The sequence below is a fragment of the Salvelinus sp. IW2-2015 genome, linkage group LG2 (assembly GCF_002910315.2).
Source record: "Salvelinus sp. IW2-2015 linkage group LG2, ASM291031v2, whole genome shotgun sequence".
Classification (NCBI taxonomy): Eukaryota; Metazoa; Chordata; class Actinopteri; order Salmoniformes; family Salmonidae; genus Salvelinus; species Salvelinus sp. IW2-2015.
The window spans coordinates 16,180,503-16,207,952 of NC_036839.1; the positions used below are offsets into that span (position 1 = coordinate 16,180,503).

Sequence of the window (27,450 nt, forward strand, 5' to 3'; positions counted from 1 at the left end):
AAAATCTGATTTTAAACATAACCATAACATTAACCACATTGCTAACCTCATGTCTAGAAAAAGCAAATGTTTGTTTAAATTTATTGACTTTGTGGCTGTGGTAACTACTGACAATCAGGTATGCCCTGTATCCCTTCAGTAAAATGTATACACCTTATCTAGCTATACATCTAGTTTTCATGTGTGTCGGGTGTATATTTTTCTTCAAATATCAGAAGCCAGTAGCCCTATTTAGGAAGTAGTTACATTGGAGCTTTCGGGGAGGAAGCACACTGGTCCAACACATGGGACAAATGGAAATGTACCAACTTGAACAGGTGGGGAGGTCAATATTGTCTAATTATGTCCCTAAATATCACTGTTATAATTTACTGGCTTATGCAAACCCAGTCCTCCTTTCAACATTTTTGTTATAGTCTAAGGCCAATCACAAGGACAGGGTGTTATTATCCCCAGACAGATTAGATTAATGTAAGTGACCTTAAATAACAGCCATGACAAAAATGTTTTTTAAAGCAATGACAAGGAAAAAAATTGTTCCAGTTATTTAATCAAATCAAGAAAAAAAWTTGTTTTTTAATACACACTAACTTCGATATAAAAATAATGCAACATATACAAGTGTACAAAATGAATCCTGATCTAGGGACATTGGGATGTTTTACAGTTATTTTTAATAACCCCCTAGAGCCGATTGATGCACCGGTGGGCAGTGGTGTAAAGTACTTAAGTAAAAATACTTTAAAGTACTACTTTGAAATTATTTATACTTTTACTTTTGATACTTAAGTATATTTTAAACCAAATACTTTTAGACTTTTACTCAAGTAGTATTTTACTGGGTAATTTTCACTTTTACTTGAGTAATTTTCCATTAGGTATCTTTACTTTTACTCAAGTATAACAATTTGGTACTTTTTCCACTACTGCCTGTGGGTCAATGTAAGTAACATAATAAAACAATCCTCATCAAAATCCATCAGGTTAAGCTAGAGATATGTTTTTTGCATTGGATGTGTCTCAATCCACCCCATCCCGAAAATCGGTCTTCTCACGAAAACGTCTGTAGCGTCCGAAAGGGGAGACTATCAAAATGGAGACTATTCATTTTTAAAAATATATATATTTATTGTATACCTAAAGGGTCCCCACCCCCATTGGCTTAGACTTTTAAGAAATAACAGATGGTTCCGTTTGTAATGTTTTGTTATTTTCTTTCACAGCTGAAAGCTTAAAAAAGTCTGGACTTTAAATGTATCTTAAATATAGTACCAATGTCCTTTTCCCTCTCTGCACCATACTTGGAGCAGTTATTTTGTGCATATCAAAACTACAATATAATAGCATTGGTATTCAACAATTCAACAATTTACTTTCTGTGATGTACTAGATGCCTTGTTAAAGATTGATGTAAAAGAAATCCACTGGGGCTGATATGTTTGATCCATTTTTTCTGCCCCCTGATTGCTGAATAAATAACCCATATTTTTTACCTGATGATTATATCTCGTCCTATCCCCAARGTTTGGAAGACTGCCCATGTACTGCCCCTTCACAAAGGTGGTGACCCTTGCCTTTCTTGCCTAGCTAAAATCTTAGAATCCTTGATTAATTCTCAGCTAATATCTTTTTTTAAATCTTTTAAATCTATTCTAAATGTACATCAGTCAGGTTTTAGACCAGGTCACAGCACTATCTCTGCTGCATCTCTAGTTATAAATGATGTGGTTAACTATATGGATAAAAGTCAACATTGTGCTGCCCTCTTCATTGACCTGTCAGAAGGCTTTCAATATGTTGACCACTCACTGCTAGTTCAGAGGCTTTCCTCTGATAATAACTCAATTGGCCTAGATCAGGCTGCATGTAACTGGTAAAAAATGACTTGACATAGAATGGCTAACTCTGGAAATTCCTTTGGTCTCTACTGAGTTAGATCAATCAGATTTTAGTTTTCTTGCACCTTATTTGTGGAACAATCTTCAAAATGTTTTGGTGCCTAGGGCAATTCAGAAAGCTGTATGAGGACCTTATTACTAATGTGTTTGTTTTTTATGACCATGTTTTTCTTTCTGCTTGCATTTGATGTGTGTATCTTCTCTAATTCATGTAATTCTCGCTTTCTCTAATCCCCTCTCGCACGCACGCACGCACACACACACTTATGCAAATTGACAGAGATGAATTGAGAAATGCTCAGCTGTTTACATTTTAGTTTGTTTGGCCGRATCATCTTGATTGTGATGGGCTACGGAATCTTTCTTCTGCATTTGAAGCTCCTCTTTGTCTGATTCTTTCTTACCACCTTCGTCCCTGAACTGGGCCTCGATCTCTGCAGGGTCCATGTAGGTATAGAAATAGGCCATGATGGAGAAGATGACACACACTGCCACTAGGAGGGAGGCGAAGAGGACAAACTCTGCCCACTGCAGGAGGAAAAAACACAAAGATTTGAACAGATCTGGCCCTTGAGGTATGCTTCATGGGCACTGAATACTTCAGCTCTTTCACCCATAGAGTCAGGGCTGGCTCGCCCCATACACGGACCACATGCTGCAGGAGTGCTATGAGTGTTATGAGAGAGTTATCAGGAGAGTGTAGTGTAGTGTCACTGTACCTGTTCTTCGATCTGTGCAATCTCAGCCACAATAAGGACAATAAAGTTGCCAATAGCTACAGTGAACAGCCAGCCTGCTTGTAGCACTGCCTTCATGTTGCTCGGTGCCTTTGAAGAAAGAAATATAGCTTGGTAAATTAGGCTGCAAATTGGAGTACAGCCACCCATTATTTTACAACTGAAAATTCAAGAGATTACTTTATACTTTCCCCTGTTGTTGGGCAGATCAAAATTATTCAAGTTCAGCACAGGGCCTAAAAGATGACTACATGTAGACTAGAATTGAATCAAGGGAAACCGGTTGCTGAGATTTACTGGGATTTACTGCCCAAAACCAGTCCCTTTTTCATTATAACTGCTAGAAACCGGTAAATTATGATAAATTATTTATATGAACAGCATGGAGTGAAATGGAACTGTTAAATTATATGTGATGTCTAAATCTGGCTTCTCTACGGCCTCTGCATGATGAATCATCAATGTTCATGGTGGGGACAGATAGCCCATCTCAGTATGGAGCGCAGTTCACAATGCATGTAGACCTATCATCTATCTCATCATGGTAACTTTTATTCCTGTGACAGGTAGGTCTGCATTTGCTGCAGCATAGTCTATGCTACAGTAATATAAAGACCGAATGCCCGTCAAATTTATCCATCTCCATCTGGCTTTAGGGGGTCACCTTATTTTTCTATTGTAAAGAGTTTTAAAACAGCCTATCACTTGAATATTGTTGCTTTCAAATCAGTGCACGCACGAGCACTCTCTCACAGTCTTTCTCTCCATCAACTCTTTCTCTCCATGATTCAAATTGCATCCAAAATAGATCATCCTGTTCTGGATTGATATATAGGCCTATATATAGATGTTCTAGCCTACCACTTTCAGGTAGTACATTCAATTCACTATTCACCTTATATTTATCTAATTAATGATGGGTTATGCATAATAAGCTTCTAATTTATAGCCGTCTCTTGTGCAATATGCACACACCTGTGCTCTAAAACAGCTTGCTGGACATTATTATTTTTTTTGCATTTCTTATACCAATAGACTATTCGAAGAGGGAGGCAAGCTCTTGTTTGCTGAATGTTAAATACAGCAGACAATATAACTCACAGGGTAGTTTGAAAGAAGAGCGAACGCACGACGGCGCTACGCTATAGCAGTTATTCCTTCTGACCCATAACCATTCCATCTTCAAAAAGAGAAGGCCTTCTGCATCTAATTCTAGTCCTATATTATTCAAGGATGTCATTAGAATGATGAAGATAAGGACATCGAAACGTATTTCATTTAACTGTTGAAAGCCAGGAAGGAATGAAGTAACGATAGAGCGAGAAAGAGGAGGTAGGCTAATAACATTACGGAAAATATTATGAAAAGTATACAGTATCAGTTACAAGTTTGGACACACCTACTCATTTAAGGGTTTTTCTTTATTTGTAATATTTTCTACATTGTAGAATAACATCAAAACTGTGAAATAACACATATGGAATCATATAGTAACCAAAAAAGTGTATTTTATATTTGAGAAGTATCAAAGTAGCCACTCTTTGCCTTGAAGACAGCTTTGCACACTCTTGGCATTCCGTCACCCAGCTTCATGAGGTAGTCGGAATGCATTTAAATTAACAGGTGTGCCTTGTTAAAAGTAAATTTGTAGAATTTCTTTCCTTCTTAATGCATTTGAGCCAATCAGTTGTGTTGTGACAAGGTAGTGGTGGTATACAGAAGATTTGGTAAAAGACCAAGTCCAGAACAGCTCAAATAAGCAAAGAGAAACGACAGTCCATCATTACTTTAAGACTTTAAGGTCAGTCAATACGGAAAATTTCAAGAACTTTGAACGTTTCTTTAAGTGCAGCCGCAAAAACCATCATGGTCGAATTGCAGCAAAGGAACCACTACTGAAGGACACCAATAATAAGAAGAGACTTGCTTGGGCCAAGAAACACGAGCAACGGACATTAGACTGGTGGAAATCTGTCCTTTGGTCTGATGAGTCCAAATTTGACATTTTTGGTTTCAACCTACTCTGTGTTTTTGTGAAATGCAGAGTAGGTGAAAGGATGATCTCTGGATGTGTGGTTCCCACCGTGAAGCATGGAGTAGGTGGTGTGATGGTGTGGGGGTGCTTTGCTGGTGACACTGTCTGTGATTTATTTAGAATTCAAGGCACACTTACCCAGCATGGCTGCAGCGATACGCCATCCCATCTGGTTTGCACTTAGTGGGACTGTCATTTGTTTTTCAACAGGACAATGACACAACACACCTCCAGGTTGTGTAAGGGCTATTTGACCAAGAAGGAGAGTGGTGGAGTGTGGCATCAGATGACCTGGCCTCCACAATCACCCGTCCTCAACCCAATTGAGATGGTTTGGGATGAGTTGGACCGCAGAGTGAAGGAAAAGCAGCCAACAAGTGCTCTGCATATGTGGGAACTCCTTCAAGACTGTTGGAAAAGCATTCCTTGTGAAGCTGGTTCAGAGAATGCCAAGAGTGTGCAAATCTGTCATCAAGGCAAAGGGGGGATATTTGAAGAATCTCAAATATAAAATATATTTTGTTTTGGTTAACACTTTTTTGGTTACTACATTATTTCAAATGTGTTATTTCATAGTTTTGATGTCTTCACTAATATTCAACAATGTAAAAAATAGGAAGCCAAAGAAAAACCCTTGAATGAGTAGGTGTGTCCAAACTTTTGACTGGTACTGTAGGTCATACTGAACCAGACTTACACATTCAAGCACAACAATTCAGTCTTAAGTAAAGTTAAGTAAAGTCTTAACTGAATGACAATATAGACAGAATACATTATGGAATTTTATTGAATAGTTTGGGGTAGGCCTCGTCTCCGAGGAATGCTCCTCAGAGCCAGATGCTGATGGTGGGTTGCCCTGGACAGCTGGCATCGGAACCCAATGGGAGAACGGGGACCCTGATGACGGGCCTTCAGTTGGTGGTGATGGGGTGGTGGAAGGTCATTGGAAGACTTCTGCTGCAAAACATCAAGTGGGAGATGAAGTTTGAGATGACATATAAATACTCCCCTAGATTCACGCCCATTGGTTGAAAGAAAGGGAAGTGATTATTGCATGAGTTAGCCCATAGGTTAATCAGCAACCGTGGTGGAATTGACTTAGTGTGCCATGCTTATAGGCCGAAGTTAAATAGGTGGATGACATTCCGAACACTTGCTAATAGTAAAGGAGGAGGAGAAACATGACGCTAAGCTGATGAGGTAACATTATAACCACCACCATAGAAATACCTGCTATGCTGATGAGTGAGAGAAAGTGATATGAGTTATGAGTTTACTTGATGAATGAAAAGTGACGATCCATTCAGACCAGCCTTACTGATTGAACTTTCATAACTACATGATACCTTTCCATTCACAACCATAACAGTAGACCCTTGCATAGTAAAACAGTTTCCCACAATAGCCTCAGGCGTGTGTCCATCCATGGAGAGTGAGGCCATCACACAAGCCCTAGGGGAAACATTTGAAGGAGCGACAGGGGTGGAGAGAGAGGGAGAGAGAAAGAGATTACACATTTTTTAGTTATCTGAACTGGTTTTTGAAGCTTTGGATGGTCTGGACAGAGAGTGCATTTGGTATATGCAGGAAATAACTGTGTAGCATACTCAGTTGGTGTTTAAAAACAGATTACTTCTTCTGGGAGGTTGCCTGGAACTTTTTCCTCAGTGTATATATCGAACAATGCATTCCAAGTCATTGGTGAGCGGACAGATGACATAATTTTGGGGTTCTTGTGGTGAATCAGTCTGTCTCAAATAAGTGCAATTTTCCTATGTTTTTTTTGTGATGGCAGGATATGCCAAACAATGCCAAGTGTTATTGTTTGTGTTGTAGGTCACTTTACCTCTGCCAAGCCGACTAAAATGCTTTATTACGTGCTCATSGATTGACAGACCGATCTGTTTTGGGGATTCACCAAATTGGACCAAAACAGAAAATGGTACATGAGCTTTCTGGGGCAGCTTTTGCCTCTTTAGGCAAGTTGCCTTTTTAGTTTCTCCCACAAATGTGCATGCAACCGATTCATTGAAAACTGTTGTTTCAAGAAATTCTTCAGACTGTGTGTGTTCACAGTAATCAAGTGAACGGACATGTTCACACTGACTGAAGGGTAGATTACTCCTTTGTGCAAAGAAACGATACTGTCGACACTCCTCTAACTCGCATCTGATGGAATGACTTTTGCCCCAGGTTTTCTACTGTACGTGTATGGGTACTGAAAATCCTTTCAGTTTTATTTAAATGCTAATATCCTATTTGTAGCATCTACACAGATGCTTTTTAGATGGCTTGTGACTGTTACAATCTTTGGAAGTGTCTGTATGTTTTCAGGTTAGGTGGGTGGCAAAATTACTTTTAAAACCTCTTAGTTGTAAAGTCCCCTGTTTAGGGGACCTGTGTGGTTCTGGTATCAGTTCCAACCAACATTTTCATTTACAATTAGATCTGTGGAAACCATAGATCAAAATGGCTTGCATTGGTTCCCACGTACACAGACTATATTTTCTGAGCCTTTATAACGTAGGATGTGAAATCTGAAATCACCTGAAGCTGGGATGTCCCTCCCTACACTTTAATTCGCTCTTCCGACTGTCCATCAACTCCTGGCTGAACCATACGTCACAGCCACTGACAAAGTGCTGCAATTGTTACATCGTAGCGCACCAGGAGAGAGTCGTTTCATCATGGTAGCACATTCAGAGATTGATTTATAGCCATTAATCTCAAATAATTAATAGATTTAAAAAAACACTTTCTGTTTGTCATAGACAACCAAGCAGGCATGGAGGGCAGTGTAGATGACGTAACAAGAGAAGCCCCTTGAGACGACAGCAGGTGAATTGTCATGTTAATTCCCCTGATTTTTTCAGACTGGGGGCAGTGATAATGGCCATCTGTCCTACAGTAGCGGTGCATGGGTAAAATCACCAGAGAAGCCAAGCCAGGGGGGGAAATCCATATTACAACCTGTGTTGTGATAATTGCGTTGTTTGGTCTATAATATCTTGTTAGTTCATATGTCTTGACACCGTGGTATATAGCGCTAAGGCTGAGACAATAAGGAGACAGCAGCAGAATAAATTCAACCACACCTTTGTTTCATCACAAAACCGGAGAGCAACATCTGTCCGGTGAAGTCCACAAAACATATTGCATGTAACAAACAGTTACATGACCTACAGCATGGTCAAGAGAGTTCATGTTTTCGACATTTCTGACTACTAAACAACTACTGATTTAGAGCCACGGAGAGTTAACGCAAGTAGCAAAGAAAACAGGCACTACTGTCACTATTCGAGCACCATTTCAACTTCAACATCATCTAATCACCTATGCTTAGTCTAATAGTGACAACTAAAATATACCAAAAATGATTTAGTCCAATCAARGTAAACTAAATATGGCTGTCCATATGTACTGATTTCTGCTCGTAGCCTAACTTTATTTAATGGGCAGCGATGCGCAGGGTCTTCTAATTAACATGAGCCTACTACATCTAGCTTCCTGTTGAACTTCAATACTCTCAGGCCAGGGGCACAATGTATGAATTTATGGTTTGATCAGAACCGGCATTATAATCCTTGGCCAGCATTAAACCACAAGTCCATATCCCTATCTCCATCTATAGCTAATTTAGGAAAGGGACAATTTTAGCTAGCTAGCCAGCCACCGGAGAACAACAACACAACGAGATGATGCAACAATTCAATTTTGTTCTGTCAATGGCTTCTGATGTGTTGTGATTGGTGTGAAGCCCTTCCCTTGACACTTTTTTGGGTACACCAGTACAATTCACAGCTGATCTCACTCAGTTTAGCTCAACGCTGATTGGCTATTATTTTATAATTTTTTTTWATCAAGGGAGGCCAAATACTCGCTGGCTTCCCTTGCATTCAATGCTACGGGCGGCAACAATGTCATACTCTTTTTGATCAGACAGCATCAGGTAGACGGGCTACACATACTGAGACAGATGGGCGCTGTTTCGTTTGCCCGGATGCTTTATCTGGTGAGATACAGTCAAGCCAATTGAAAGACATTTATGAAACAGAGACGAAAGATACACTATTTTGTATGTTTTTGTATGTTTTTCCTTGTACATTTTTMGGGGGGAAGCCTGGCTTCCCTTAGCACCATGCCACTGCTGTCCTGCAGTCCAAATTGCATTTGCAAATCTTTTTATCTAGATAAAAAGACAGAGAAATTAGTGAAACACCGCTTGACAAGAATGATAATACAATCTACAAGACTACATGATTAAAACATCAGCATACCAGACACTGCCTTTTTTGCACATATACACTGTGTAAAAAAACATTAGGAACACCATCCTAATATTGAGTTTTCCTCCCTTTTGCCCTCAGAACAGGCTCAGTCCGTCATGACATGGACTCTACAAGGTGTTGAAAGCATTCCACAAGAATGCTGGCCCATGTTGACGCCAATAATTCCCACAGTTGTGTCAAGTTGGCTGGATGTCCTTTGTGTGGTAGACTATTCTTGATACACAGGGGAAACTGTTGGCGTGAAAAACCCAGCAGCATTGCAGCTTTTGACACACTCAAACCAATGCACCTTGCACCTACTACCATACCCCGTTCAAAGACACTGAAATCTTTAATCTTGCCCATTCACCCTGAATGGCACACATACACAATCCATGTCTCAATTGTTTTAAGGCTTAAATATCATTATTTAACCCAGCTCCTCCCCTTCATCTACACTGATTGAAGTGGATTTAACAAGCGACATCAATAAGGGATTATTGGATTCACCTGGTCAGTCTATGTAATGGAAAGAGCAGGTGTCCTTAATTGAATGTTTTGTACACTCAGTGTATGGCTCAATAGATTGGCCTTATCAGCGGGCCTTTTTCTGGTGCAAATGATTCAATATCTTATGTCTTCCCATAGTTGGATAGCTAGTAATTTAATAAACTAGTTAACACAGCTAGCTAGTGTGGATGTGCGTTGACTTCCTTGAGTCAGTAGCAATGTTACAGTAGCTAGCAGGTTGGCTTAAGTATTGCAAAGAAATTGAAGGCGACCCACCACTTGATGAACTGAAAGACAGTGAAATCTCTTAGTAGGGCTCTATTCAATCTGTATCTCTGAAACGTTACAGATTGCGCAATATAAATTGTCACACCCTGATCTGTATCACCTGTCTTTGTGACTGTCTCCATGTATCAGGTGTCACCCATCTACCCCATTATATTTATACCTGTGTTCTCTGTTTGTCTGTTGCCAGTTCGTCTTGTTTGTCAAGCCAACCAGCGTTTTTGTGTCACCTCCTGCTTTTCCCCAGTCTCTCTTTTCTCGTGCTCCTGGTTTTTGACCCTTGCCTGTCCTGACTCTGTAACCACCTGCCTGACCACTCTGCCTGCCCCTGACCCTGAGCCTGCCTGCCGTCCTGTACCTTTGCAACCACCTCTGTACTACTGACCTCTGCCTGACCTGACCCTGAGCCTGCCTGCCATCCTGTACCGTTGCCGCAGTCGTTGTAATAAACATTGTTACTTCGACACAGTCTGCATCTGGGTCTTACCTTGATACCTGATAATAAATGTTTAATTACTTTATGATTGAGCCAACATATGCCACGTTTACCGTGAATCCAGTCTTTTCTAACACGGGATCATTGTCTTTAAATTTCAATCACAGTAACGCTGAACTTCCTCGATCCCGATTGAAAAGAGCCCCTAGGCATACATTAGGCTATGACAAAAATGTTGACATTTTGTGAGCAATAAAATGCAAATTGTCTGCATAATCTTGTCATCCTGAAGTCTGCGACCTGCATGCTCAGATTACATGAGTTTTCTCACATTGCAACCTGTCTGCTCGGCCCCTCACCTGTCCTGTGATTTCCAGACATATCGTGGCTAAGGCTATGGTAGTCATGAAATTTTGTCAGCCAGTTATTGTCATGCAAAAGTGAATGGTCAATCTGACGTCTGCATTGGCCATGTAGCATTTACGGTAAAATGACCTCTGCAGAAGTCAGGGCATTCATACTTGAGCTTCAAGGAAGTTGTCAAGGAAGTAAGTTTTTGTTTATACAAGATCTCCCGCCCCCACCTACCATCAACCAATCATGTCAATGCGGAGCTATACAGAGCCTTCCGCATTGTTACAAAATTTGAGAAGCACACGGCGATGAGGTACGGAGCTCAGTTTAGCCTCTGCATGCCTCCGGAGGCTCCGCAATTGCATCACAACCTTCATACAAAGCCTCCGACCACATTTTCGGATCAAGCATACATTGTATTTTTTATTTTATTATGCTCGCTTTGAGGCAAGCAACACTGAAGCCTACATGAGAGCACCAGCTGTTCTGGACGACTATGTGATCACGCTCTCCGTAGCCGATGTGGGCAAAACCTTTAAACAGGTCAGCATTCACAAAGCCATGGGGCCAGATGGATTACCAGGACGTGTACTCAAAGCATGTGCAGACCAACTGGCAAGTGTCTTCACTGACATTTTCAACCTCTTCCTGGCAAAGTCTGTAATACCTACATGTTTCAAACAGACCACCATAGTCCCTGTGGCCAAGAGAGCGAAGGTAACCTGCCTAAATGATTACCGCCTTGTAGCACTCACGTCGGTAACTATGAAGTGCTTTGAAAGGCTGGTCATGGATCACATCAACACCATCATGCCAGAAACCCTAGACCCACTCCAATTACCATACCGCCCCAACAGATCCACAGATGATGCAATTTCAATCGCACTCCAAACTGCCCTTTCCCACCTGGACTAAAGGAACACCTATGTGAGAATGCTTTTCATTGACTACAGCTCAGCATTCAACACCATAGTGCCCACAAAGCTCATCACGAAGCTAAGGATATTGGGACTAAACACCTCCCTCTGCAACTGGATCCTGGACTTCCTGACGGACCGCCCCCAGGTGGTAAGGTTAGGCAACAACACATCCGCCACACTGATCCTCAACACTGGGGCCCCTCAGGGGTGCGTGCTCAGTCCCCTCCTGTACTCCCTGTTCACCCACGACTGCGTGGCCAAGCACGACTCCAACACCATCATTAAGTTGGCTGACGACACAATCTGATCACCGTTAACGATGAGACAGCCTATAGGGAGGAGGTCAGAGACAACAACCTCTCTATCAATGTGAGCAAGACAAACGAGCTGATTGTGGACTATAGGAAAAGGAGGGCAGAACAGGCCCCCGTTAACATTAACAGGACTGAAGTGGAGCAGGTCGAGAGTTAAGTTCCTTGGTTTCCACATCACCAACAAACTATCATGGTCCAAACACACCAAGACAGTTGTGAAGAGGGCACAACAACACCTTTTCCCCCTCAGAAGACAGAAAAGATTAGGCATGGGTCCCCAGATCCTCAAAAAGTTCTACAGCTACACCATCGAGAGCATCCTGACCGGTTGCATCACCGCCTGGTCTGGCAAATGCTTGGCATCTGACCGTAAGGCGCTACAGAGGGTAGTGTGTATGGCCCAGTACATCACTGGGGTCATGCTTCCTGCCGTCCAGGACCTGTATACTAGAGGAAGGCCCAAAAAATTGTCAAAGACTCCAGTCACCCAAGTCATAGATTGTTCCCTCTGCTACCGCACGGCAAGCGGTACCGGAGCGCCAAGTCTAGGACCAAAAGGCTCCTTAACAGCTTCTACCCCCAAGCCATAAGACTGCTGAACCACTAAACTAATCAAATGGCCACCCGGACTATTTACATGCTACTCGCTGTTTATTATCTATGCATAGTCACTTTACAAATTACCTTGACTAACCTGTACTCCGCACATTGACTCGGTACCTGTACCCCCTGTATATAGCCTCATTACTGTTATGTACATTTCTTGTGTTACTTTTTGATTGGATTTTTTTACTTTAGTTTATTTAGAAAATATTTTACTGTATTGTTGGTTAAGGGCTTGAAAGTAAGCATTTCACGGTAAGGTCTACTACACCTGTTGTATTCGGCGCATGTGATAAATACAATTGGATTTGATTGTCATACAAAAGCCTGCCGTGACCCTTAATTAACAAACACATTTAGCATCTCCAGGGGCCTCTTTAATCAACCGTGCAAAGGCACAAATCTGTGCGTAAACCATGCGTGGGATCATTTCCACGCATAGTGTGAGATATATCAATATAAATGTTTGCTTGTGAGTGTGAGTACATTTAAGCACAGACACGACCATGTGTAGGCACAGTGCCAAGTGGTGGAATAAGGGAACTGCTTGTCAAGAATGGGGAGAATATGTTGAAAATGTGGGAAATTGTTAGAGTAATATATATATATATATATATATATATTTTAATTGACTTGTATTTCCATTGTGAATTCATGCAACAACTGTTGACAGGATACATATTTAAGTTGACATCAGTGCTTTTGTTATGATAATAATCCATATAAAGTAGCCTACTGTAATTTGTTGAATTAGAGGCACATGTTAAAGTGAAACCATTGTAGAAATACTATAAAATACTGCGACAATGGAAATCAAATGAGAGATGCCTGATCTTGCTCTGTTGGAAGATTTGGCACACGCTGCATTTTTCAGTGTGTATGCCTACGAACATTCTAAATTCCGTTRATAAGTAGTATTTTAGAAGAGATTATATGCAATTTTGATTGCACACAAGCAGCTTAGAACATCTACATTTAAAAACATGGAACATCTACATTTAAAAAAGTATAATAAATCAATTTAATATACATCATCACAATAAATCCATGAAATACAGTTGAAGACGGAAGTTTACATACACCTTAGCCAAATACATTTAAACTCAGTTTTWAAAATTTCCTGACATTTAATCCTAGTAAAAATTCTCTGTCTTAGGTCAGTTAGGATCACCACTTTATTTTAAGAATGTGAAATGTCAGAATAATAGCAGAGAGAATGATTTATTTCAGCTTTTATTTCTTTCATCACATTCCCAGTGGGTCAGAAGTTTACATACACACAATTAGTATTTGGTAGCATTGCCTTCAAATTGTTTCACTTGGGTCAAACATTTCAGGTAGCCTTCCACAAGCTTCCCACAATAAGTTGGGTGAATTTTGGCCCATTCCTCTTGACAGAGCTGGAGTAACTGAGTCATGTTTGTAGGCCTCCTTGCTCACACACGCTTTTTCAGTTCTGCCCACAAATGTTCTATAGGATTGAGGTCAGGGCTTTGTGATGGCCACTCCAATGTTGTCCTTAATAAGCCATTTTGCCACAACTTTGGAAGTATGCTTGGGGTCATTGTCCATTTGGAAGACCCATTTGCGGCCAAGCTTTAACTTCCTGACTGATGTCTTGAGATGTTTCAATATATCCACATAATTTTCCTAACTCATGATGCCATCTATTTTGTGAAGTGCACCAGTCCCTCCTGCAGCAAAGCACCACCACAACATGATGCTGCCACCCCCGTGCTTCACAGTTGGGATGGTGTTCTTCATCTTGCAAACATCCCCCTTTTTCCTCCAAACATAACGATAGACATTATGGCCAAACAGTTCTATTTTTGTTTCATCAGACCAGAGGAACGTACGATCTTTGTCCCCATGTGCAGTTGCAAACCGTAGTCTGGCTTTTTTATGGTGGGTTTGGAGCAGTGGCTTCTTCCGTGCTGAGCGGCCTTTCAGGTTATGTCGATATAGGACTCGTTTTACTGTGGATATAGATACTTTTGTACCTGTTTCCTCCAGCATCTTCACAAGGTCCTTTYCTGTTTTTCTGGGATTGATTTGCACTTTTTGCACCAAAGAACGCATCTCCTTCCTGAACAGTTTGACGGCTGCGTGGTCCCATGGTGTTTGTACTTGCGTACTATTGTTTGTACAGATGAACGTGGTWCCTTCAGGTGTTTGGAAATTCCTCCCAATGATGAACCAGACTTGTGGAGGTCTTGCCTGATTTATTTTGATTTTCCCATGATGCCAAGCAAAGAGGCACTGAGTTTGAAGGTAGGCCTTGAAATACATTCACAGGTACACCACCAATAGACTCAAATTATGTCAATTAGCCTATCAGAAGCTTCTGAAGCCATGACATAATTTTCTGGAATTTTCCAAGCTGTTTAAAGGCACAGTCAATTTAGTGTATGTAAACTTCTGACCCACTGGAACTGTGATACAGTGAATTATAAGTGAAATAATCTGTAAACAYTTGTTGGAAAAATTACTTGTGTCATGCAGAAAGTAGATGTCCTAACTGACTTGCCAAAACTATAGTTTGTTAACAAGAAATTTGTTGAGTGGTTGAAAAACAAGTTTTAATGACTCCAATCTAAGTGTATGTAAACTTCCGACTTCAACTGTATTTTAGGCAAGTCTAAAGAAACATGATATGAATAAAATGTATTTAAGAAGAGCAGAATATGAGTTGGCCTAATGTATGTTATCTGACACATATTGTCTCATTATGACCCAAAAAGTAACTTAATTATAAATGATTGGCCTGTGCAAACCCAGTCCTCTTTTAAAAATGTATGTTATAGTCTAAGACAGATCACATGGACTATAAATTGTATTATGCCCAAGCCACAGATGAATGTAAGTGAGCCTAAATGAGAGCCATGGTAAAAATGTCTTCTTCATGTTTATTTTAGCAATGACAGATTTTTTTCTCCAGTTATATAATGAAATGTTTATGTTAAATGTAAATGTTTTTTAATACACACTAACTTCTATATTAATAACAATGCAACCTATACAGTATAATCATACAAAATTAATCCTGATCGATGGACATTGGGATGTTTTACAGTTTTTTTCAAAAACAGATTGTCCATTTGTAATGTTTTGTTGTTTTCTCTTACAGCCGAAAGCTTAAAACAAGTCTGGAATTTAAATGTATTTTAAATGTAGCAAAAATGTTATTTTCCCTCTCTGCACCATACTTGGAGCAGTTATTTTGTGCATATCAAAACTATAATATAATACAATTGGTATTCATGTTCTTTCTCTTGCCCCTTCTCTCTTATGCACGCACGCGCACACACACACACACCTGTCTCTTATACACATCTAGATGTGTACACACACACACACACACACACACACACACACACACACACACACACACACACACACACACACACACACACACACACACACACACACACACACACACACACACACACACACACACACACACACACACACACACACACACACACACACACACATTTATGCAAATTTACAGAAATTTACATTTTGGTTTGTTTGGCTTCATCATCTTGATTGTGATGGGCTACGGAATCTTTCTTCTGCATTTGAAACTCCTCTTTGTCTGATTCTTCCTTACCACCTTCGTCCCTGAACTGGGCCTCGATCTCTGCAGGGTCCATGTAGGTATAGAAATAGGCCATGATGGAGAAGATGACACACACTGCCACTAGGAGGGAGGCGAAGAGGACAAACTCTGCCCACTGCAGGAGGAAAAAACACAAAGATTTGACACGTCACATATTTTCCTCATCAGATCTGGCCCTTGAGGTATGATTCATGGGCACTGAAGACTTCAACTCTTTCACCCATAGAGTCAGGGCTGGCTTTCCCAATATGCAGACAACGTGCCGCAAGAGGGCTGTGAGTGTGTCCTCAGAGGACATAGAATGAGAGGTTTATCTTTAGAGTGTAGTGTAGTGTCACTGTACCTGCTCTTCGATCTGTGCAATCTCAGCCACAATAAGGACAATAAAGTTGCCAATAGCTACAGTGAACAGCCAGCCTGCTTGTAGCACTGCCTTCATGTTGCTCGGTGCCTTTGAAGAAAGAAATATAGCTTGGTAAATRAGGCTGCAAATTGGAGGACAGCCACCCATTATTTTACAACTGAAAATTCAAGAGATTACTTTATACTTTCCCCTGTTGTTGGGCAGATCAAAATGATTCAAGTTCAGCACAGGGTCTAACATATGACTAAATGTCGACTAATAAGGTTGTGTGTGCTTCACCTGTGAATAAGAGAACTCCAGGCCAGTAACAGAGAACACCACCTCTCCTGCTGTCATGAGGAAGTACTGGGGGATCTGCCAGCCCATGTGGAAGGAGTTGGGCTGGATATCCTCAACCCCAGAAATTGATTCCGAGCACTATATAAAAGAGAATCAAAACTGTAACTTTCTGAAGCTGATTATGGGATATATCACTGTATTATTAAGTGACACGTAGAAGGAGTGAAACTTACAGTCGGGCCCCATGCAAAATGACTGGGGATAAGCAGAGTGTAAGAACTCCCGAATCCAAATTCTCTGGAGTATTCACATGTGTTTGCATCATTGGTAATGGTGAAGGTGGCTCTGGAAATGAGTAAGAAGAGATGCTTTGGAAATCTGTGTTTGTGAGTCTTATAACGTAAGCAAAATCAGCTAAATACACATTTTAAGGATTTAGCTGCATATTCTTTATGTCATCCTCTTTATTATACTACATATTTGCAAGTATAATCAAGAATTAATTCCTTACTTTCCATTTGATATGAGAGAGTAGTTGGAAGCAGAGGAGTAGTCAATGCTTCCAAAAGTTGACACATTCACCGCTCCAGCCATACCATTAACAAATCTGGAAATGAATACACATAGAGTTGAGAAACAGCATCAACAAAAAAACACATCCAAATTAACCATGAATGGCTATAGATTATCTGAAAATGTATGTTCATTTCGGTCATCTCGGCAAACAAACATTGGGAAATGCATCCAAATGTACCTGATTGCATTGGCCCCTTGCTCTGGCTTTGCCATCACATCATCAGTCTGCAACAGAGGATCCGAGAAAATGTATATTGACTTAATGCTCATGATGTTTATACTGTACTTTTATAAGGGTGCAATAATAGGTATGTACTTACCACTTCCCACATTGGTGCACTGAGGTTTGAGGGAATTAGAAGTGTTTGTCGCTTGTCCTTTGCTAAGGAAATAGTCCTAGATATTGCAGGACTCTGAAATGAAACTTGGATGCTTTCTTCCTCAAATGTAAGGTAATTTGCACTAGCCTGTAAAATATATAAGTGGAGTCAGTCCCACAACAAGGTGTAAACACTTGACAGTTACAGTGAAGCACTTGGTTCAATTAGAAAAGTTACTACAACTGATACATGTCTTCATGTAATGTTTTGGTTGATCATAACTTCGCCATTCTACTTAAACCATTACTTGAGGACCTTACTACTGACGAATGGCTTTGTTTTTTATGACCGTGTGTTCTTTCTGCTTGCATTTTGTATTTATATTTTGATGTGTGTATTTTCTGTAAATTCTGTAATTCAGGGCTCATCTGTAAAAGAGACCTTTCTCTCAGTATGACTCCCTGATAAAATAAAGGTTAAATAAAACATGTAAAAGATATTCTTCTAGTAGACATCAACATCTGTGTAAGATTTCTGCCAATACAGTCAGGTTTTGTGATATGAATGCCTAAGAGAACCTCCTCAAGATGGTTTTACCTTAGCTGCTTCAATGACGAATGGATCATTATTGGGTAGGGTAACTGTCAAGGGGATACTGCCCATGTTGAGTAATTTTAATTGGCTCTGGGAGGATGATGGGAAGGTTGGCAAGGTTTTCTGAAATGGATACAAGCAGAGTCATATATTTATATATACAGTTGAAGTCGGAAGTTTACATACACCTTAGCCAAATAGATTTAAACTCAGTTTTTCAAAATTCCTGACATTTAATCCTAGTAAAAATTCCCTGTTTTAGGTCAGTTAGGATCACCACTTTATTTTAAGAATGTGAAATGTCAGAATACTAGCAGAGAGAATGATTTATTTCAGCTTTTATTTCTTTCATCACATTCCCAGTGGGTCAGAAGTTTACATACACTCAATTAGTATTTGGTGCATTGCCTTCAAATTGTTTCACTTGGGTGAAACATTTCAGGTAGCCTTCCACAAGCTTCACACAATCAGTTGGGTGAATTTTGGCCCATTCCTCCTGACAGAGCTGATGTAACGGAGTCAGGTTTGTAGGCCTCCTTGCTCACACACGCTTTTTCAGTTCTGGCCCACAAATTTTCGATAGGATTGAGGTCAGGGCTTTGTGATGGCCACTCCAATACCATGACTTTCTTGTCCTTAAGCCATTTTGCCACAACTTTGGAAGTATGCTTGGGGTCATTGTCCATTTGGAAGACCCATTTGCGACCAAGCTTTAACTTCCTGACTGATGTCTTGAGATGTTGCTTCAATATATCCACATAATTTTCCTTCCTCATGAGCCATCTATTTTGTGAAGTGCACCAGTCCCTCCTGCAGCAAAGGACCCCCACAACATGATGCTGCCACCCCCGTACTTCACGGTTGGGATGGTGTTCTTTGACTCGCAAGCTTCCCGCTTTTTCCTCCAAACAGAACGATGGTCATTATGGCCAAACAGTTCTATTTGTGTTTCATCAGACCAGAGTACATTTCTCCACATTTCTCCAAAAAGTATCTTTGTCCCCATGTGTAGTTGCAAACCGTAGTCTGGCTTTTTTATGGTGGTTTTGGAGCAGTGGCTTCTTCCTTGCTGAGTGGCCTTTCAGGTTATGTCGATATAGGACTCATTTTACTGTGGATATAGATACTTTCGTACCTGTTTCCTCCAGCATCTTCACAGGGTCCTTTGCTGCTGTTCTGGGATTGATTTGCACTTTTTGCACCAAAGTATGTTAATCTCTAGGAGACAGAATGTGTCTCCTTCCTGAGCGGTTTGACGGCTATGTGGTCCCATGGAGTTTATACTTGTGTACTATTGTTTGTACAGATGAACGTGGTACCTTCAGGCATTTGGAAATTGCTCCCAAGGATGAACCAGACTTGTGGAGGTCTACAATTTGTTTTCTGAGGTCTTGGCTGATTTATTTTTGATTTTCCCATGATGCCAAGCAAAGAGGCACTGAGTTTGAAGGTAGGCCTTGAAATACATCCACAGGTACACCTCAAATTGACTCAAATTATGTCAATTAGCATATCAGAAGCTTCTAAAGCCATGACATAATTTTCTGGAATTTTCCAAGCTGTTTAAAGGCACAGTCAACTACGTGTATGAAAACTTCTGACCCACTGGAACTGTGATAAAGTGAATTATAAGTGAAATAATCTGTAAACAATTGTTGGAAAAATTAAGTGTCATGCAGAAAGTAGATGTCCTAACCGACTTGCCAAAACTATAGTTTGTTAACAAGAAATTTGTGGAGTGGTTGAAAAACGAGTTTCAATGACTCCAAAATATGTGTATGTAGACTTCCGACTTCAACTGTAAGTGTATGTAAACTTCCTACTTCAACTGTAGATAGATATATGTTAGTATATGGCTCTGGGTACAAGTAAGGATTTAGCAAATAATATAATCTCTTTGTTATGCGTTCCAATTCTATAGACAGTGAAAGTATTGCCATTAAGAGGGTCAAAATGGGATACTCTCCATTTTGACTTCGTCATAATAGAGATTTCCTGTAGCCCGGGTTCTAGACTGTTTCTGCTTTCAACAATGCTACATCTATTCCTAGCCATACAAGGCATGATAGCATCAAATAATACTTTACTAAACCAGAAACAAACTGCCACACAATGTAGATGTATCGTACACACTTACATCAATCTGGATCTGTACCAAAGCTGCAGCAACAAAGGCCATGGCTGCCAAAAACATCCCCACTGTCATTCTCCTCAAAGGACTGTTGAGGAAAGGTTCATGGTTAGATTCCTAAGCATGCTTACACCTGCCTCTTCACTGTTTTGTAGATACTGCACAGGCATTTGTTTTATCATTTTCTTTAAGTAGAACTTACGTGAAGTTCAGGCCACATTTCTTTATCAGTGGGTACACCACACTGTCCATGATCGGTACCAGAGTCAGGATCAGGATAGGGTTGACAGTCTGTCAAAAAGATGGTTTCTATGGTGAGAAGTGCATTTAGCCATGGATGAAAACAAACAGGAACCATAAAGTACCTCTAACGTACCTGCATTTGATCAGGCTGCAGAATGAGGGCTCCCTGGAAAGAGAGCAAGGTTATTACTAACAAGAACAACTTGCAAACTGTAGCTTTAGTTGACTTTTTACAGTGGGATGGTTTTGCAAACGTACAAAGTTCCCATCCATGGTGGTGGCCTGAAGAGTCCACCTAGAGCCCTGTGAGGGAGCAGAACGTTTTACTTGATTATACCATATGGATATTACAAGTTACATCACATATTGCAGGACAAACTAGATTATTTACCAACGTATGTCAGATACCTTTTGGTCAAATAGGGTCCAGAACATGGGAAGGGGAATGTACAGAAATAGAACCTTCAGCACCATCTTTATCTGAGCAATGAGGAGTTTCTACAAGCACAAAAAGAGAGAAAGACAATATGAGGTGTTGCTCATATATTTGAGACCGAACATGCCATTTAGATAGTACTGTGTAGTTTGCAGTGTAGATAACCTACCTCGTGTTTCTCTGAGGAGGAGGAGAGAGGAGGACGAGAAAGAAGAGGAGAGAGGGGAGAGAGGAGGAGGAGGAGAGAAGAAGAGGAAGAAGAGGAGAGGAAGGATTTATTAATGAGTTCTCTGTGTTGTAAACATCGTCCGGTTGACTTTCATTTTCAACAGTTATATGAACTGCTAATCTGGTTGGTTTCCCCATAGAACAATGAACATGGACCTACATCATATTTCTCATCGGCCCAGTCCATCCAGTGTTCTCTCTTAGGGAACGTCTTGCTGCGATGCCTGAAGCGGTTCTTTATTGCAAACTGTAAAGGCAGACACAGAAATGATCCTTTCAGAAACACCAGGATGGCTGCAGGGAAGAGTCCACCAGTCATTTTTCACATCGTTGTGAAAGTTGATGCAATTATGCTAAATGCTGGTACTAGATAATGTTTTGACTTACCCCAATACATTTACACACATCCAGCATTATGTTTCCCTGCGGTTCAGTCTTATGGTACATACCACTTCCAATTATGAACACGACTGTAGGGACAAACAGCAAAACAGCACTTTCAAACTACATTTTTATACTCTTTATCAGAATGTTTTTTACAGCAAAACCACGGGACAAGGTACAGTTGTAGGATCTTAATTTGATCACTCTTTTGTTGCTGAGAATTTTCCTTCACCGCAGGAAATGCAAAAGAGCTTCGTGATTTACATAAATTCACTGAAAACCCACACTAACACATGGTTATATTAACAGTATTGCACTTTTCCTGCAGCCTACTTTTGCCCGGCTAATAGTCTGACCACTGAACAAGCAAAATTACAGACTGAACATTCAAATCCTGTTGCTGTAGGATTTAATATGCTGTGACAATATAGGTCAAATTAAGATCCTACATCTGTAGGTAGAATAAAGAAGATGGTAGAGACACTAACCAAGGGCGACCACCATGAGCGCAGCAGGGACACCGAAGGCCAGAGGGTAACACTTCTGCTGGCTGTGGATGCCACACTCCTGGCCTTAACACAGGGACACAGCACAGACATCACTCATCCATACACTAGCTGCAGTTGTGTTGTGTATTAAATAGTTATTTATGCAGATTTGTGGTAATATCTTCAGACGGCATTGATGGAGTTATTATACATAGCCTGGCCTGGCTTGGACATTCCCCCTACCTCTGAGGATTGGTGTAATGATAGTAGACAGGAGACTCCCACCATTGATACACAGGTAGAAAACCGAGAAGAAAGTGCTCCTCTGTTTTGCCTGCGAAAATAAAAAGGAATAGATTTGTATCGTGTGTAAAGTTTGTACTGTACCAGTCAAAAGTTTGGACACACCTACTCATTCAAGGGTTTTTGTTTATTTTGACATTGTAGAATAATAGTGAAGACATCAAAACTATGAAATAACACATCTGGAATCATGTAGTAACCAAAAAAGTGTTATATAAAATATATTTTGATTTGTTTTTGGACATTATTCAAAGTAGCCACCCTTTGCCTTGATGACACCTTTGCACACTGTTGCCATTCTTTCAACCAGCTTCACCTGGAATGCTTTTCCAACAGTCTTGAAGTAGTTCCCACATATGCAGAGCACTTGTTGCTGCTTTTCCTTAACTCTGCGGTCCATCTCTTCCCAAACCATCTCAATTGGGTTGAGGTCAGGTGATTGTGGAGGCAAGGTCATCTGACGCAGCACTCCATCACTCTCTTTCATCACTCTCAATAGCCCTTACACAGCCTGGAAGTGTGTTGTGTCATTGTCCTGTTGGAAAACAAATGACAGTCCCACTAAGCGCAAACCAGATGGGATGGCGTATCGCTGCAGAATGCTGTGGTAGCCATGCTGGTTAAGTGTGCCTTGAATTGTAAATAAATCACAGAGAGTGTCACCAGCAAAGCACCCCCACACCATCACACCTCTTCCTCCAAGCTTCACGGTTGGAACCACACATCCGGAGATCATCCGTTCACCTACTCCCTGTCTCACAAAGACACGGAGGTTGGAACCAAAAATCGCAAATTTGGACTCATCAGACCAAAGGACACATTTCCACTGGTCTAATGTCCATTGCTCGTGTTTCTTGGCCCAAGCATGTCTTCTTATTGGTGTCCTTCAGTAGTGGTTTCTTTGCAGCAATTTGACCATGAAGGCCTGATTCACGCAGTCTCCTCTGAACAGTTGATGTTGAGATGTGTCTGTTACCTGAACTCTGTGAAGTATTTATTTGGGCTGCAATCTGAGGTGCAGTTAATTGCCCATTTCTGAGGCTGGTAACTTTAATGAACTTATCCTCTGCAGCAGATGTAACTCTGGGTCTTCCTTTCCTGTGGCGGTCCTCATGAGAGCCAGTTTCATCATAGCGCTTGATGGTGTTTGCGACTGCATTTAATTAAAGAAACTTTCAAAGTTCTTGAAATGTTCCAGATTGACTGCCTTCATGTCTTAAAGTAATGATGGACTGTCGTTTCTCTTTGCTTATTTGAGCTGTTCTTGCCATAATATGGACTTGGTCTTTTACCAAATAGGGCTATCTTCTGTATACCACCCCTACCTTTGTTACAACAATACCGAAGGAAAGAAATTCCACAAACGAACGTTTAACAAGGCACGCCTGTTAATTGAAATGCATTCCAGGTGACTACCTCATGAAGCTGGTTGAGAGAATGCCAAGTATGCAAAGCTGTCATCAAGACAAAGGGTGGCTACTTTGAAGTATCTAAAATATATTTTGATTTGTTTAACAGTTATTTTGTTACTACATGATTCCATATGTGTTATTTCATAGTGTTGATGTCTTTACTATTATTCTACAATGTAGAAAATAGTAAAAATGAATCAGTAGGTGCCCAAGCTTTTGACTGGTACTGTATATTATGTGCCATTCATAGGAGATACATGTACATTACACTTATCAAAGGAGCAAGGTTCTCCWACACGTTCTTCATTTCAAGGTTAACATCAGTGTTCGTGGGTATTAAAATGACTTGGCAGCTGTAGTGAGGAAATATCTGCCTACTGACAAAGATACAGACAGACACAGTGGTGGTGTTATTCTCTGAATACTGAGTTATTCTGCTAACCTGGTGGTCCTGAAACTGGTCTCCTCCAAAAGCAGCTACACATGGTTTGATACCACCTGTACCCAGCGCAATGAGGAGCAGGCCCACCATGGACAGCACACTGAGAGAGGAGGGAGAGCAATATTGTTATGCCATGCATTCAGTAGCACCTCACAAAGTCCATGTAGTCAGGACATACCCCAGCAAGCCTTTGCATGTGACTTGTGTTTGCGGAAGCGGATCTATGAACTTGACTTTAAATGAGGATGACTCACATATGCAAGGTCAAGTTGTCTGGCGTGCCATCTCTGTCTGTGTCCGTGATGTCATGAATGGCGCTGACTGCCATCACAACCTGGCCAATTGCATAGACAATGGACAAGTAGATGATAGTCCTGCAGGAAGGGGAAATCAAGGTGTTAGCTACCAGTGCAAGAACAAATTCCTGTTCTGTAATACACCCTAGTTCTAGGACTCCGAACAGTCACTTACTTAAACTTGCCCAACCAGGAGTCTGCTACAATGGCTCCCAGGATGGGAGTCAGGTAGCACAGAGCCACAAAGGTGTGGTAGATGGAGGTGGCCAGGTCATCATCAAACCGAAGGAAGTACCTGAAGTACAGCACCAGCACAGCTGTGGACAGGAGAGAGAGAAGGGGAAGCTCCTCAGGATGGGCACTCCACAAAGCCACTATAGTTGTTCCCAGTGGGCAAAACTCGTTGAAATTAGACATTTTTAACTAGTTTTGCTCACTGGGTTAGAACTGTTGATTACTCCCATGTAGTAGATACTGTGTCATATTCTTACCTCGCATGCCATAGTAGGAGAATCTCTCGCAGAACTCATTTACAACAATGAAGAATATGCTTAGGGGATAGCCACATACCTCCTGTTCATACAGACACAAAATAAGGGCCATATTACACTGGTATCTGTATAACTTCATCTATACTATATCTGAATAAAAGCCAAGTTACTTTAAAATTGCAGAGTGCAGTTAAAAATAAGGATTCCCTTACAGCTATGATATTGAATGAAATACACATACACTATATATACAAAAGTATGTGGACACCCTTTCAAATTAGTGGATTCGGCTATTTCAGCCACACTCGTTGCTGATAGGTGTATAAAATCGAGCACACAGCCATGCAATCTCAATAGACAAACATTGGCAGTAGAATGGCCTTACTGAAGAGCTCAGTGACTTTCAACGTGGCACCGGCAAAGTCAGTTTGTCAAATATCTGCCCTTCTAGAACTGCCCCCAGTCAACTGTAAATCCTGTTATTGTGAAGTGGAAATGTTTTGGAGCAACAATGGCTCAGCTGCGAAGTGGTAGGACACACAAGCTCACAGAACGGAACCACAGAGTGCTGAAGCACGTAGCGTTTAAATAGTCTGTCGTCGGTTGCAAAACTCACTAATGAGTTCCAAAKTGTTTCTGGAAGCTACATCAGCACAAGAACTGTTGGTCGGGAGCTTCATGAAAAGGGTTTCCATGGCCGAGCAGCAGCACAGAAGCCTAAGATCCCCATGTGCAACGCCAAACGTCGGCTGAAGTGGTGTAAAGCTCGCCGCCATTGGACACTGTAGCAGTGAAAACACATTCTCTGGAGTGATGAATCACGCTTCACCATCTGGCAGTCCGACAGACAAATCTAGGCCCCTTAGATCCTGTGAAGGGAAATCTTAACGCTATCAATCAATCAATCACATTTATTTATAAAGCCCTTTTTACATCAGCCGATGTCAAAAAGTGCTATACAGAAACCCAACTTAAAACCACAAACAGCAAGCAATGCAGATGTAGTAGCACAGTGGCTTGGAAAAACTCCCTAGAAAGGAAGGAACCTAGAGAGGAACCAGGCTCTGAGGGGTGGCCAGTCCTCTTCTGGCTGTGCTGGGTTGAGATTATAACAGCACATGGCCAAGATGTTCAAACGTTCATAGATGACCAGCAGGGTCAAATAATAATAACAATAATCACGGTGGTTGCAGAGGCTGCAACAGGTCAGCACCTCATAAGTAAATGTCAGTTGGCATGTCCATTCTAGACGATAATGTGCTTCCAACTTTTTGGCAACAGTTTGGTGAAGGCCCTTTCCTGTTTCAGCATAACAATGCCACCATGCACAAAGTAAGGTCTATCCAGAAATAATTTGTCAATCGGTGTGGAAGAACTTGACTGGCCTGCAGAGCCCTGCCCTCAACCCCACCTTTGGGATGAATTGGAACGTCGACTGCGAACAAGGCCTAATCGCCCAACATCAGTGCTGGACCTCACTAATGCTCGTGGCTGAATGGAAAGCAAGTCCCCGCAGCAAAGTTCCAACATCTAGTTGAAAGCCTTCCCAACAGCAAGGGCACCAACTCCATATTAATGCTCATGATTTTGGAATGAGATGTTCGACAAGCAGGTGTCCAAATACTTTTGGTCGTGTAGTGTAGCTGAATATGCAAGCTTGAATTGCGTATATCAATTGGTGCTAGTTAATTTAATCTATGAAGCATTTATTGATTTTTCAGAGCATCACGTGTAAAATAAATTAATCCAGACAATGGACAGTGCACTAGAAGTCTTACCTTTGACTTGCCCTTCTTAACAACGTCTTCATCTTTTTGTGTGTGAGAAATAAAACCATTAGGTTAAATATATAAAATATTAGAGATATCTAAGCAGGGTACTGATGTAACAATTAAATAGATGCATTTTTTCCCACCAATAACATAAGCCTATCAGAAAATGCCAGATATCTGAATAGCATTGATCCATAATATCATTTAACAGATGCAATTTTTGCAATTTTAATAGCATTTTGTTGCCTGACCTGTCATGATGGCAGTGTATAGAGACTGCTCTTCGTCCTGTAATGTTTAGTATCCTTTAGTGATCCCTTCCAGGCTAACACAGTGATTCCTGCCACTAAGACTAGGAGGCACGACCCTGGAATGGTATCCCAGAATGCTGTTTTATGGTTTTATCTTGTGCGAGAACACCAGAGGCAGGAAGGTGAGAGTGAGTCAATACCTCAAATGAGCTAATAATTAGATAATACTGTATCATACAAAACAACGTTACAGTCAATAAGCTACTAGACTACTTCCATCAATGTTTTTGTGAGAAAGGTTCATAAGTAAATCAAGTAGAAGTGCAGAGAAATAAGGGAATTTTATTTAAAAGAAAAGCATTAGGGAACATTTCTGTATACAGCAGAACAGTGACTTTCTGTTAAATAAAAATAAAAAACCCAATGCTTCCCAAATATAAAAATGATTTCATTAACAT

The 27,450-nt window shown here is 40.8% G+C and overlaps 2 protein-coding genes across 2 annotated transcripts; both read right to left on the reverse strand.

Moving 5' to 3' along the window:
- Positions 1-2,179: 2,179 nt before the first annotated feature.
- Positions 2,180-2,735, reverse strand: LOC139028646 (solute carrier family 15 member 1-like). Its single transcript, XM_070446477.1, has 2 exons — positions 2,618-2,735; positions 2,180-2,426 (listed from the first exon to the last, which is right to left on the reverse strand). Exons 1-2 carry the CDS (start codon positions 2,711-2,713, stop codon positions 2,205-2,207), a joined length of 318 nt encoding a protein of 105 aa, XP_070302578.1. The 5' UTR covers positions 2,714-2,735; the 3' UTR covers positions 2,180-2,204.
- A 13,054-nt stretch (positions 2,736-15,789) lies between these two features.
- Positions 15,790-27,082, reverse strand: slc15a1a (solute carrier family 15 member 1a). The gene is made up of 23 exons (XM_024004237.2): positions 26,993-27,082; positions 26,748-26,779; positions 24,970-25,051; positions 24,654-24,795; positions 24,437-24,556; positions 24,183-24,282; positions 22,269-22,359; positions 22,026-22,109; positions 21,541-21,623; positions 21,314-21,400; positions 20,898-20,987; positions 20,748-20,792; positions 20,623-20,655; positions 20,449-20,537; positions 20,253-20,334; positions 18,119-18,238; positions 17,522-17,668; positions 17,380-17,426; positions 17,137-17,232; positions 16,859-16,970; positions 16,626-16,763; positions 16,326-16,433; positions 15,790-16,097 (listed from the first exon to the last, which is right to left on the reverse strand). Exons 1-23 carry the CDS (start codon positions 26,997-26,999, stop codon positions 15,876-15,878), a joined length of 2,157 nt encoding a protein of 718 aa, XP_023860005.1. The 5' UTR covers positions 27,000-27,082; the 3' UTR covers positions 15,790-15,875.
- Between the last annotated feature and the right edge of the window lie 368 nt (positions 27,083-27,450).

What these genes read in the sequence shown, in the direction of transcription:
- slc15a1a (XM_024004237.2), bottom strand. An exon ending in GGGCCGATGAGAAATATGAT is followed by an intron (nt 20,988 to 21,313) that starts GTAGGTCCATGT and finishes TTGTGCTTGTAG; the next exon opens with AAACTCCTCATTGCTCAGAT. An exon ending in TGGAGTTCTCTTATTCACAG is followed by an intron (nt 16,434 to 16,625) that starts GTGAAGCACACA and finishes CTTTCTTCAAAG; the next exon opens with GCACCGAGCAACATGAAGGC.